The following is a 14,169-nucleotide window of genomic DNA, read 5'->3' as shown; positions in this document are numbered from 1 at the left end:
CATAGCCTAGTGCCTGTAACAGTGAGAAATTCTGTAGGCCTCTCTCCGATCCATCAAAGATTCAGCTGAAATCGGATTTAAGATACAGTGAAATCTAAGGTTTGGGGACGAGTTTGTCTCGTAATTGTGATCAGTATCATCTACAATTCTGCACTGATTCACAAATTATAAAAAGTCGGCCTTTACTGAGTCCAAATATATAGGGGCAGAGTTAGTTCAGTTCATGCCCAAGATACTTTTTTTGCAGGGTTTGCACTTTTTACAGAGCTTTGTTGGCAGTTTCGCCTTCTCCAATGTTTGTTCATAGCTCAAATAAACACAAAGGTTAGTTTTTTAACTAGGCTGGGGACATGCTGACAAACTGATATTGGTTGCCTCTTCTCAGTTGGAAAAAGCTGATGAGCATGACTGTTTGCTCCTCAAAGTGAGAAGTTAATAGAATGTGAGTTGTTAATCGAACGTCGTGACTGTGTCATTTTGATTTCAAGAAGGGAGATAACCTACATCTTGTTTGTCCTGAGTGAACCCTAATAGATGACGTGTTCAAATGAGTGTCCCTGTGTTCTGTGTGTTCCTCTAGAAAATGACAGCCAGGAAACCTTGTATCAGGGCACCGATCCAGGCCTCCAGCCAATCAAGGTGCGCACCGGATTTACCTACAGACCTGTGGACTGAACTGACCAAACACTGCTGTGAGTGTGTGCGTGCATGTCTGTGTCATAGTTTGTTAAAGCTGTAAACCATTAAATGGCTGACGTTTTGGAGGTGCAGTAACTGAAAAACAGAGTTGGTGCCTTTTTAAATCAATTACATAAATCAAAAAAGCCACCAAGTTAAATAAAGCACTGAATGCACTGTGCACATGGACAATATACTGACTGTGCTGCACTGTCCATATTTTGATCAGATTTAAGATGAAATTCCACAAAGTCATTTGTTTTGTTTTGGAACGCTGGTAATAAGTTCCTTTCCACTCAGGTTTTTTTTTTTTTTTTATCTAGGAGAAAGAGTTCTTTCTTCTTAATAGTCTCTTATCAGACTAGAGATAAATGTTTCGTGGGCGTCCTTCTCCAGAGGTTAAAAGTTCTGTTATAGTCCCCGGTTGAGTTGCTGATCACCTCTCTGACTGAGACCCTTTGAGGCCACCTAACTACATTTGTCCTGACGGCCACCTCGAAGAATAGTCCAGGTGCTTTCACACATCTTCTATTCCACAGATATTGCGTCTCAGAGGTTTACAAATTGTTTTATACTCTTCCCCAGACGTGTGCAAAAAAACTGTTGTGTTTATAACATGTCCTTTAACGTGACCATTTAATATTCTACAACTGTAGAGAATAATATCTGGGTTACAAAATGTTATTAATTATTCAGCGTAAACAGATTTACTCCACCAATGTAAATTTAAAAATGGACAGAAAAAGAATGTTTGTTGCCTCAGCATTCAGCTCATCAGTAGCCTAACAGGTTAAAGCAGTTCTACAGGTTTTACTTAAAGGAGCATTTTGCTTGTCAAACCCTCAGCTTCACTAAAGCTTTTAGATAACGTGGACTGAGATTTTGTCCACAGATCACTGTTGGTTTTAGGTGCACATATGTACAGTGTAGAGATTCTGTGCGATCTCTCCCCACACTGGTCTATAGATGTAAGAACAGTGTATTAAAAGGTGGCACGAAGTTGCTCGTAGACTTAGAATTGAAAATATAACAGAAGTGATGTGTTGGCATTTGCTCACATTCTCAGCACACAGGCAGCTTCCTGCACATGTCAGGAGTTTCTGCTTCATAAAGTCTGACTGCTGGAAAGATCAGCACATTCAACAATGTCATGGTCACATGGGGAATGATGATTTTTGTACACATGACCTTTGCGTGTGCAAAAACAAAAAATGGAAATCCCATGAAAGCGTAATCATGAGTTTGTCTTTCCTTTTCAAATGTCATTCAAAGATTATTGCTGATCATTATCATTGTGTGAAAGTAATGTGTATTATTATTTTAAATTGCTGATAGTTGTTAGCAAAATATCCTGAAATGATAATTAATTTGCTATTTGGACAAATCTGTGGGGATCTTTAACCCTGGAATCTTAACCCTGTGCACTGTGTCTTACTTCAGGGGCCTAAACGATGGCCGTCGGTTCCAGAGACCCTGGTCGAAAATGGGACGGTATCTGCATCCACCTTAAACTCTGTTCATTTCTGATGTGCACCGATACTTGCTATATGCTGGACCATGAAGGAAGCGTCCGTGGAAAAGAAATCCTTTCCTCAGCTGCATTTGCCGGAGACTTATGCTGCAGTGACATCAGTGACCCTGAATTGAGACACAGCTGTATTTATCTCATAAATCGTGTAATAATTGTACGGAGCGATTATGTATTAAAATTAGACAGATATTGGATTATGGAGCACATATCAGATTCAGTGCCATTCATGACTGCACTGGTTTTATGGGAGTCCACTACATTTATCCAGCCTGAACGTTGTCTCAACTATTGAGTAGGTTCTGCTGATTTTTTTTTTTTTGTTCCGATGATTGTGGTCTACAGACAATGAGCCCTGCTGACTTCACTGATCAGTGAACGTTACATTTACCAGGCCTCAGAAAAGCCTGCCCAAACTGTAGATTTATGGATGACCTAAGATAACATTTCACACAGAAACAATGCAAACCCAGTCTGTGCAAACAGTTCTTCACGGCCTATTTATTGTTCTTTTCACACAACTGACAGTTACGGTTACTGGGACTTCTGCCAGCCTCACAAAGTTCAATTGTAGTTTAATTTCACCATGTTTACTGAAGTTAAAAATGTGAGCAGTGATTCAGAGGTTTGGATTCAGGCCTGTGGTGATGACTCAGAGAATTCGCAAAGTGTGCCCACATGTGGGCTTGGTAGTTTGAGAGAGGAGCAAAAGTTTGGCATTGTTTTTCAATCGTGATCTCCCCCCGAGTTTCTTAATATCATTCAATGGGTGGGGATTTTAAAAAGCACATTTCCGACAATGAAATTTCAGTGGAAATAACACTGTGTGTCTTCTGATATTCTGTTGCACAACATTGTATAACCTCGTACCGAGGATGTACCAGATGGACGTCTTGCTGACATGGTCAGATGTGTTGTGCAAACTTGGGGGAAGTTTTTTACAGCGGTGGCCTGTACACAGGTCAGAGGAAAGTGTCTAGGCCTGTTTCAGCACTCAGCTGCTCATGCTCAGGACTGAACATGAGCCATCACTCCTTCAGCTTATTAACAGGCTCGGACGGGCTGTCACCATAGCGCCCGTTCTCATGACTTGTGTTCCCATGCACAAGAGCCTTCAGGGAAAGCTTGGCCAATTAGTTGAACAATGGTGTTATTTCTGGTGGTTCCTCCTGGTTCCTCTGACCAAAAGGACATGTTCACACAGTTCAGCTGCAGGAGCTTGAGGTCAATGTGTGTTGCTTAAATACAGCTTGCGTGTGTATGTGTGTGTCTGTATTTCTGTGTCCAAGCTGTTACCTGTCCTCAAATTTCCTTAGACACATGCTTTTTTTCTCTCTCTGTCTCTCTATTAAATGCACACACACAGTCTTAGGCAAAAGAGTATTTTGTGTGTGTGTGTGTGTTGTTTACACACTCACATTGTGGGTTAGGCAAGTAGTAGTTATGGTTACGGTCAGGTTAAGTCTGCAGGGAATTAACAGACAGCCAGCTCACTCAGCTGTAGTTAGAGCGCTGACATGTGCTTGCACGTCACCTGGCATCTGTCTCACCTGTGTCCCCTTTCCTTGACCTCATAGTGGGGCCCAGAAAGTCCAAAGTGACCAAACTGCTCATCTTATGCCCTTCAATTACCTGTGAGCTACACCTGTTTTTAAGGCAGAGGGAAGTGAAGCTGATAGACGCAGCATAGTCTGCCATCAGTTAGTCACACGATTAGCAAACTAACGATTGTCTTGTTTAAATTGGGAAGTCAATATGTAAAACATATTGACGAAATATTGTCTTAAATTTGCTGTAATGTGTGTATTTTTTTATGAGCGATGACTGTTACTGTATTTTGGTGCATATTTGCTTTAGTGTCCCCACAGAGCAGCGAGACTCCTGCTGGTTAGATTAGCCCGGTCTGGAAAAACTGGCATAACAATGATTGAGGAACTGGAGTCACGAGGCCTGATGTGCACAGAGCAAAGTCCTCATGCAGAGAATACACACACATAAGAATACACAGATTCTCCTCTTTCACTGTGCAGTTGACCGTCCTCCTGGGCAAACAAAAGAGTCGTTCAGACTCTAGACTTTACCAACATGGTGCAGTTAAAGTGTGTTGGCAACACAATAAATGATGTAGTTTAATATTTCCTAATTATACACAGTAGAAACGGCTATAATTTTTCCTATGGTTGTGGTTGTTAGTGTGTGTGTGTGTGTGTGTACAGGTGCTGTAACATATTCAGGTTCCTGGGGAGTTGTTTTGAAGTGTTTTTCCTTTTTTGGGGGGAAAAAGTTCCGACCTTAAAAGTGTATGTGTGGAAAAGTATTTGAACCTGTAGGACAATCAAAGCACGTGTAGAGGAAATTAGAGTCAGGTGTTCGATGTGATCACAGTCAGGTGAGAGTCTGTGGAGACCCTGCCCTAATGTAAGACAAGGAATATGGGTCATCACCATGATAACACGGGTTGGCCCTCAGCACTGTCAGAGAGGTGTCCTGCGAGGACAAACTTACTGTTCTGCAAATGTATTGTTATATTTGGAGTTTGCAGTGGCATTATACTGAGGGGTTTTGAAGATTTTGCCCAGCATGACATGGGAATAGAATATCAGAAACATACAATGCCTCACTGGCAGCTTCAGTAAGAGCCAAACGTGATCTTTGTCCAGGATGTGTGGCTCAGCTGTTGGATTACAACAAGCATATATAATAAAGTGGCTACCGGGTGTTATTTGACACTCCTCTTTGTATATCAGCATGGATTTGGTGCCTAATGGCCTCATGACTTTGTTAGGAAGATAAAGGGAACCATGATGAGCTCCATTTTAGGACAATGGGCTACGGAAACAGAAAGCACTTCTATCTTCAGCCTGCAGTTTCTCTTTTCTTTTTCATTTCTCTTGACGCCTATATGTCCATGCAACCTTGGAGCAGCAGCAGTATAAATGTCACTGTGTTATTTGTCAGTAATCTCCCATCTGAGCAGCTGGACTGTGTTCCCAGTTAAGTGTGGTGTTAGCAGAAGATACACTAGAATTTTTTTTGGGGGGGGGGGGGGGGGGGGCTATTTGAAATCATCCTCCCCCGTGTGTCTTTTCCTGTGCCGGTCATATTATCTTCAAACGTCCTCTGAGCTTGTGCCTCTTGGCTCCGGCTGCAAAGTCTGTGTTTTCACTATGGAGATTCTGCCTCTGTTGGCTCCTCGTCTTATTCTGCTGGGAGGAAACCAAACAAGCTATAAAGTCCGTGACAATGACATTACTCTCCTCCCTGCAGCATTGACACAGTGAGTCATGTCATGACATCACTCATGTCTTCATCATTTCATGGCCTGCTTCTTAACACCTGGGGCTGCTCTCACAAGGATATTTTAGGGCTGATCTGTAGTGTTGGACCAGTCTAAAAGTAGTTTAACTGCAGCTCAGTTAAAAGAAAAAGGTTTACATTTTCTTAGCATATGCTACTAGCATAGCCAAGAGCTAAACACATACATTTTCATTTTTTCTCTGAAGTCTGACTGTTATTTATAAATTAAAATCCATCATCATGAACTAACCGGTTGAGATTAGTTCAGGTTTCTTTTTTGGGGGGGGGTTCTGATAATGTGCCTTTTGGTGTATTCTGTTCTAAAATAGTATCAATGTCATTACTGCTTCTTAAGGAGTCAGGGAACCAAATGACTTTATTCTTTTCCATTATTATAAGAGTTTCATAGATGTCCAAACATGACAGATCATGTGCCGGATGCAGCTGCTCAGTGTACATCTGCATATTTTGGCACCATCTAAAATGCAGTGTTTTTTTTTTACAGTTATGATTGTGTGTCACAACTATATTCTTCTGCAAATACTTCACCTCAAACAATGCATAGCTTTAAGAGGTAAGGGTCTTGCTCAGAGTTGGGTTTGTCTCATTCAATGCAGATGTTTTCCTCTCAGTGGGTATTGAAAGTAAAACTTTCCTGCCAATGTTTCCAGATATTTCTGCCCATTTATTTTCTCATCAGCTCCAGTAACAGCTGACAGAGTTAAAGAAACAGCAGGGACGGATAGAGCGGTAAGACCAAAGGCTCTGCCTTAGATTATAGCTGGGAGGTAAGAAACACAAGACATGTTGTTTGCTTCAGGGGTCAGAGTATTTTTAAGGAAAGCAGAAACTCTAAGCTTGTCTTTACTTGAGAGCTGAGCTTCAAATCAGCTACTTTTCTGGGTGGAAATTGGCCTGAGATTACTGGTTAAGGCAAATCACTTACAGCTTCTACTTTAAGGCACAGGAACAGGTTGCTGTTACATTTACAAGCAAAGTTTAGATTACTAATACGAACTGAACACCTGAACGATGCAGCTTTAGAGACTGCGTTTCTCTCCAGCAGGTCTTGTCACATTTCCAATTCCTCATTTCAAAATGTAAAAACACGCGTCATTTGATAGATAGGACAGAAAGGACTGTTGGGACCAAATCTCTGTTATCTTAATTGTGTGGACAAATGTAATCTGTCAGCCCCACTTTGTCACAATTCCTACAGTGTCCCATAATGCTTTTCACTAAATGTATAACATGTATACAGTATAGTTTATGGCATTCATATCATGTATCTGATAAGAAATCTTCAGTTAAAGCTTAAATTCTGTTAATAATAATCCCACCAGCTGTAAATGCCCTCACTACAGGCAAGATGACTTTAAATGTAAGTTAATGACTAATGGCCAATTTCTTTTTTAATATTTTCAACTTTTTGGAATAAAGAAGTACATGTCCCACATGTCATCATTGCAAGTCATATGTTAAAACAACATAACTAGACTAACTAGACATTTTAAGTTAAATTAACATAATATTTACCTTAAAGCTACAGTATGTAACTACTCAAATATTTTTATTACAGTAGAAATGCGTTCTTGAAGTCAGTTTATCTTGATATAATTTGTAAGGTTTAGAGAATTTTTATTTATTGTAATTTCGGTGGAGTGTGGCACGTTGTAGAAGTGTATCAGAGCAGGGAGAGGGAGGCCTGGATGGAGCAGATTGAGTTCGAGCCCTATGATGCACTAGGTTAAAGGTAATATTGTTGCTGGAATTATGTTTTACAGTGAATAGAAATAGTTTCAATTCTTAATTCAAGATACTAAAACAAAGTCTGTAGAATGTTGACTTGTTGGAATGCAGACAACAGAAATCCATGATTTCATAGCATTCGAGAAAATGGCAAATTGGATACAACCAGTCATGGAATGTTTTTTTTTTTTTTTTTATCACCCTGCTATTGAAAGACGTTATTATGAAGCACACTGTCTGCTCCTCTCATCCAATCTTACCACAGATTGACTCTTTATCATGCGACAAGATAAACAGCCACATTCCCAATGAATTAACTACTCCACTCTACCACACCCCACCAGGAAGGACTCCAAACAACATACCACACAAGAGCTCGCAGAGGAAATACTGACATTACATAACTGCCTTCTCATGGGGGAAGCAGCAGAAGGGACATAAAAACATCCTTCACACCACTTAGATTCATATCAGACTCTTGATGATGCCAATTTCTGAGGCTATTGGTCACATTGATGAGCTACTATTGCTGTGACCATATTCACATTTTAAATCACCAGTATGAACCTCATCTGATATACACAAACATGCAAAACATCGGACTTTTTTTTTTTGGACAATGAGCCAGACCACAATAAACAAGCTGCAGATTTTATCACAACTTTAACGTCATGAGAACTAAACCTCTACTTGCTCAATCAGCACAGGCTTCTGCCATCTAAAGGGAAGTTGTACAAGGCCACCATGTATGTGGGTATTTTGTAGGTTGGGGACGCTAATTGTGCAGCAGTGTGACTCCACAGCTGAGGAACAGGATGTCACATATAGATATCTTGAAAGTGCGTTGTGTTAAATAATCAGTAACCAAAATTAACTATTACTGTTCTCGGTTTAGTGCAGAGACAAACCTTTACATAATCAAATCGTGAAGATGAGAGCAAAAAAATTGGTACTGGATAATACATTAACTTTCGAGTCTGTACATGTTTAAAGGGATTTTGTTGTGACATTAATGCGAGGAAGGAAGTAAAACACATTCCAAGCTTTGAAACAACTTGGCAGCACTTTTTCCAGCTAATTACAGCAGAGCTAATTGTTCAGGTCACAACCTGGAACCTCAGCAGCGTCGTATTAACTTTGTTAAAAGACAAACTCATCCATTCCGTATAAATACATGTTTTATTGGTTTTAACTGCAATCTGTCATTACAAAATAAACCATGGACAAAGTGATAGTGTATTGACAGCAACAGCTGCTGGAAAATACATTCAACAGTTCAACTTGCAATGTTAGCTAATACTCTAGCCTATAGGAATACATTTTAGGCTTTCATCTGCTGTGTTACACAAAAATATGAAGGCACAATCTGTGGGAAACCTGGAATGTATTTATAGGCACTTCATGGGAACGAGTGGTCAATAATGACCTTTACATCATCATCATCATCATAATGACTCAAAGTGCTAGGAAGTCTGTGCGTGATGCTGCAAAAATAGGCACACGTCTATTAATCTTTTCAAATTAAGAGCTTAAAATGCTTCTAAAAAAACTGATTTAGTGGCTGATAATGACATGAGAGTTTATCCAGCTAAGACACTGTGGCAGTCTACATTGTAGAGAACAAAAGAGGATGCTACCCAGGTCTGTAGCAGGTGTGAGGCCTGCACACTGTGGTTAACGTGGGTCATTTGGATCTGAATGTTTGACATTCTGTACAAAGCAGGTGAAAGATGTAAACAGGGTTTCTACATAAAATTGTTTTCAAACATTTTGGAGTTATTAAATCATTTAATCATATTCAGTGAGGCAAAAATGAATGGTGTCACTTTCGGATGCTCTGAACCACTAACTTTTCTGTGTACACAATCTGACAGCAATTGGTGTTTTAAGGCCTAAAATTAATGTAATTCAATAGTCTTTTATATACATTCACAGTGATTTTTAGAATTTATAGATGTGAGCTGCAACAACAAAAATACGTGTGTAGAGCGGACAAGCCGGATGTTGTGTACACTAGCTATAAAAACCCCAATAAACCAGAACCACCTGCTACGGAGACCAGACCTTAAACAAATATATCACACTAGCTTATTACCTGATTAGTTTGCAATTACTGTAGTCGCTGTTTCCATCATTTGACCTTGATTATGGCAGCTGCAGAACATCATCCCTCACTAAAAGTTTCTAGTCCTGCCTGCACTGGGGCATTGAGATCGACTTTTAGTGGGTTTGTGCATTGACTGCGACAGAAAACCTCACTCGGCAGTCCAAAACGTGGGATGAGCACACAATAAATATTAATGCTGAACTTTGTTTTAAATTAAGATTCACTTTCAAAATAAATCAAGTGTTAAAAAAAAAAAAAAAAAGAAGTCATTGCAGTATAATATATTAACTGTGAAAAAAGAAACATAAAAGGGTCTTCACAATCTTGTGAGTAATACAGAGGATCATAATTTAACATAAAAGAAAATATATTCTATTGTTTCATTAACCAGATAAATACAAAATAAAAATGCTTAAGATCAGCAATAAATACATTTTGATAAATAAGCAGTGACAGCCAAAGCCCTCACTCTGAAGGCTTTAGGAAATAAACTAGACAATAATAACATAACATAATAATAATAATAATAATGTTAATGATGATAATAATAAAGGCGGTGGAAACAACAGGAAGATTTAGGCTCATCTGATTTCAGGCAGCTGACCGATGTCACCTGAACCTGAGATGACATCTCTGCCACCTCAACAACACTGATCACCTTAACAAAACTGATCTTTGGGGATTTGTTGGGGGGGGGAATGAAAAGCTGGTGATTTATGATCAGAAATTTGCTGCAGAGTTTTAACTCCATAGACAAAAAAGTGGTAAATTAAAACAGCTGGTTAACTTGTTCTGCTGGCACTTTGATTTGGTGAAACGACAACATATCAAACATGTGTTTGTTATTGTTGGCACTGATCAAATTTTTTTTAAAAGTGCAACACTTGTCACAGTGTTACTCAACGTGCAGAAGGAACAGCTGGAGGTGGATCTATCACGACGGGGAGACTGACGGGGAAAAGATGCTGCTGCAGATTTATGTAGATATAACACTGGGAATTGGATAAAGAAAAGACAAACTACATTTGTCACTAGATTGGTTTTCTTGTAATTTGGTTGAAATGCCCCCTTTAATTCCAACTTCATGTTGAATTCTTTAGAGACTTAATGCTGTTAAAATTTTAAAAAGAAAAAAGAAATTGACAAGTGATCAGCAGCTCAATGAAACCAGGCACATAGCACCAGCAATCCAAAGCCTAACTGAAGGAAAACAATCTGCGAATCAGCCTCTTACAAATGCACAACCACCGTAACACAAGTGAAAACAGAAAATGCTGTATGATTAAAAATAAAAAAGAAAGTCTAATATTGGCTTCGCAAGTATAATCTCTGAGGCACTGTTGTAATCTGTCTTCAGATTCTCCTTCTCAAGTTAAGGTGATGATCCTTTTAAAAAGTGGAACACCAGTACACAACCTGTACTGAACACACACACACACACACACACACACACCTCACTCCCAATCATATTAAACTATCCCTTATGTGAACTCTGAGCTATTTTTCACATTCATCCCACCATTGCACCAGTGCAGGGCCTGTGCATAAAGAGGATTCTTCTTTACAAACTGTTTTTTAGGAAAGTGGCTTGATCTGGATTTGCAGGGTAAGGGGCAAGGATCCTTGAAGAAGAAAGGCAATCCTCAAAAAAAAAAACAAAAAAAAAAACCATGAGACAAGGCATGTAATGTTCCGATGTGAATCACTGGATACAACAATTCACAGAGCAGTCTGCTTCTCCTGTAAACAGGGCTGAGAGGAGGAGGGAGTAAGGGAGGTGAATGGATATTCATCTTCCGCTCTCTTTTCTCTCCCCCTCCTTAGACCATTCCCATCACAAGCCCAGGGATGCAGACATGTTAATCATCAGAGACAGAGAGTCTGCTGAAGATGGGGAGGCGGCGGGAGGCATCCAGGCGGGGGGACTCAGGGTCGCTCTGACTGCCTAAGCTGCTCTGGTAACCCTCTTGGTCAGACAGAGATTCTGGTGGGCTTGGGAGGTTCTTGATTGTGGGCTGGGAAAAGCAAGGGGTGGTTGGGGAAGTCGGGGTGGTAATTTGAAGTCCAGGTAGTAGTGGGGGCCCCAAGCTTGGGCCAAAAAGGTTGGCAAGCTCCTGGCTGGAAAAGGTGAGAGGGCTGCTCTGCCATTCTGGCGGGTCTTCAGGGGAAAACATGGGTGGAGGCGTGACCGAAGTGGGGCTGTTCTGTGAGCGGCTGGAGCTGGAGAAGCCAGCAAAGCTGAAGCTGTGCTGCAGCCGAGGGCGCTCCATCTTGTTAAAAGCGGACAGGGGAAGGGGCCCACGGCGTTCGTCTGCATTGTGAATGAAGTGGCAGCGGGGGCCGTATGGGCAGAAACCGATAGTGTGGAAGGTGCGGCACAGCTCAGTCTTATACTTGGGGTGACGGCTCAGGCTTCGCAGCTCATGCAAGCCGTGAGCGAACTGGCACTTATCACCGTACTTGCAGGTGCCGTTCTCCTCAAAGGGCCGACACAGCTCTGTCTTATAACGGCTTGAGTTGACCTGGCTGGTTCCACCTACGCATGCCTGACTGCCGGGGCGCAGCCGGTCTCCCAGCTCTGAGAACGAGCGCTCACGGAAACGGTTCTCCTTGTTGTTGCCACTGCAGCTGCTAAACAACAACACTGAGGGCTCCGTTTTAAGGTCGTTGACAAACTGGTTCTGACTGATCTTTGCACTGAGGAGGTTAACTGAATGGCGGCGTTGGAACAAGCCGTCTGGAGAGGGGACCCCTGCAGCCCTCCTGTCCAACGGGGACCCTGTGTGGGTGCAGGAGGAGAGTTTGGCACCAGAGCATGGGACAGATGCCAGCTGAGGTCCGTCAAGACTGTTGTTACTGCTGAAGTTTAACATCTTATTATTCTGTGAAGACAAAGATGTGACAGTACAATAAGTCCTCCATGTCCCCCTGTGGCATAGCAATTATATTATAGCTGTTAAAAACAGAGAATCCATTTGTAAATACAAGTGTATCCAAATAAATAAAACTATTTAGTAAAAAACATGCTTATTATTGTTACTTCCACAAAGCCAAGACTGGACCTATGGTTCTTCTATGGATAAGATTATGTTCCTATTATCTCCACACTAAGCTATAACGTTTCAGTCACCTTGAACACGTTGAAAACAAGCGCTCAAACCGTCACCGTAACAGCCAATTTACATATAAATTTACCTTTATGACAAATGATTGTAAGTGGCAGGTTAAGTCGGTTGAGTAGACAGTGGTTTCTGAACAAGAATCAGTAGGAAGAGTTTGAAATGTTAGCAGTTGGGTTCTAGAAGTTAATCAACACCTCACGAGTTCGATTTCTCAAACTCCAGACAACATGCAGCCAATTAAAAAAGGGGGGGAAAAAAAGGCAGCGCTGATGTTGGCGACATTGCAACTTACTTTACAGCTCGACTACGATTAGTGTCGTTGACCTAACACACGTTAGGTAATGTAACACAAAGTTCATTCACACACTGCGGGTACTGAGGAAGTAAGCTAATAGTTAACACCATTTAACATTTACCATCAAATTGCTAACGTGTGCTGCAGTTACAAAGAGCCATTACACTATTTAGAAACAACAACACTGAGTGTTAAGCTGCTGAGCCTTCGCGTACATTTTAAGATTTCTTTGCGACACAGTCACGTTACTGAACACTGACCCGCTTTGCGCCAACGGAACCGATTTTTGTTTGAACTCGGCGTCGGATTATTTACAGACGATGTGAGTCGACAAACGCGGACGAGTCCGACGGACATGCACGGCGATTGGTCCTAAATAATGCAAGTAGCTACAGCCAAAGAAACTTCCTATCAAACTTGCAGAAACAAAAGTGGCTAAGCTAACGTTAGCATGTTCTCTCTAGAAAGGAAACTCGTTCGGCCGTTTTCCACCGAGAGGCATCAGTTACCTTGTGACAGACTTCTCTGTATTCCTGAAAAGGAGAAATGACCGTCGCTGTCATGTTTCCTGATAAAGAATATGGGCTGCTAGTAATTTTCCAGCAGTTAGTCCAAGTTTCTGTACCCTGTACCCCGTGATACACCTCCTCTGCCGTGCTGCGGCGCTGCGCAGTTCCTTTTCAGCGGCCAGCAGCCATGTCTGCGGGGTGGGCGGGGCAGATCGGCGGTCTCAGTACGAGCGCTCCTCCACAGCGCCCCCGCTGGACAGCGCGCGCAGCGCGCTCTCCGTGTGCTGGATAAGCGTTTCATAGGCCACGTAGAAAACTCTAACAGGCTGAATGTTTGTTTGCATGGGAGTTTTCATTAAATGACGAATAGCTTCATATGGGGTCCAAAAGCGACTGATATGGAGTCAAAGATAAGAAATAATTTCACACAAAAATACATAATTATGGCAAAAACTTTTAATTTAAAGAGGCGGGCTTACTCAACAGCACTGGCTCAATTGGTAGAGTGGCCGCCCACCACCCATAATGTCGGAGGTTCGCTCCCTGCTCCTCCCAACCACATGCCGAAGTGTCCCTGGGCAAGACTCTGAACCCCCCAACAGCCTGTCCCCATCCCCAGCCGTGCAGGGCCAGTCCCAAGCCCGGTGGAAATTGGGGAGGGCTGCGTCAAGAACGGCATCCGGCGTAAAAACTGTGCCAAATCATCACGCAGACAAATTATCCACTGTGGTGACCCTGAAGTCACGGGATAAGGCGAAAGGACAAAGAGAATTAAAAAAAATAGAGGCAGGCTGGTGGTCCAACAATTACCCACTCTAAAGGTTGTCATGTGATAAAACACTAAAGATTTATCAAATTTTACGTTTCAACAATATAATTCCACA

At 41.6% G+C, this 14,169-nt stretch overlaps 2 protein-coding genes across 4 annotated transcripts in view; one reads left to right on the top strand and one right to left on the bottom strand.

Annotated features, from left to right (window-relative positions):
* Nucleotides 1-9,599, top strand: part of rad51b (RAD51 paralog B) — a 52,058-nt gene extending 42,459 nt beyond the window's left edge. The window contains exons 10-11 of one of the 2 annotated variants that reach the window (XM_067481664.1): nucleotides 581-692; nucleotides 2,119-9,599. In XM_067481664.1, coding sequence (XP_067337765.1) covers nucleotides 581-675 — 95 coding nt within the window. In that variant the 3' untranslated portion in view covers nucleotides 676-692; nucleotides 2,119-9,599. The remainder of the gene's footprint in view (nucleotides 1-580; nucleotides 693-2,118) is intronic. The other variant, XM_067481665.1, reaches the window with a different exon arrangement.
* On the bottom strand, nucleotides 8,413-13,468 carry zfp36l1b (zinc finger protein 36, C3H type-like 1b). Of its 2 annotated transcripts, none has more exons than XM_067481666.1 (2): nucleotides 13,286-13,468; nucleotides 8,413-12,241 (listed from the first exon to the last, which is right to left on the bottom strand). In XM_067481666.1, exons 1-2 carry the CDS (start codon nucleotides 13,337-13,339, stop codon nucleotides 11,219-11,221), a joined length of 1,077 nt encoding a protein of 358 aa, XP_067337767.1. In that variant the 5' UTR covers nucleotides 13,340-13,468; the 3' UTR covers nucleotides 8,413-11,218. The 2 variants fall into 2 exon arrangements, with proteins under 2 accessions (XP_067337767.1, XP_067337768.1); XM_067481667.1 differs by lacking the exon at nucleotides 13,286-13,468 and adding an exon at nucleotides 12,555-12,951.
* Nucleotides 13,469-14,169: the final 701 nt, after the last annotated feature.

The sequence above is a fragment of the Channa argus genome, chromosome 17 (genome assembly GCF_033026475.1).
Source record: "Channa argus isolate prfri chromosome 17, Channa argus male v1.0, whole genome shotgun sequence".
In the NCBI taxonomy this organism is placed as follows: Eukaryota; Metazoa; Chordata; class Actinopteri; order Anabantiformes; family Channidae; genus Channa; species Channa argus.
The sequence above is the reverse complement of the archived record's forward strand: the minus strand, read 5'-3'. Positions and strand labels throughout refer to the sequence as shown.

Bases quoted from the DNA above. Each gene is read 5' to 3' on its own strand.
- zfp36l1b (XM_067481666.1), bottom strand. From the start codon at position 13,339: ATGACAGCGACGGTCATTTCTCCTTTTCAGGAATACAGAGAAGTCTGT. The intron at 12,242-13,285 runs GTAACTGATGCC...TTGTCTTCACAG, and splicing joins ACAGAGAAGTCTGTCACAAG to AATAATAAGATGTTAAACTT.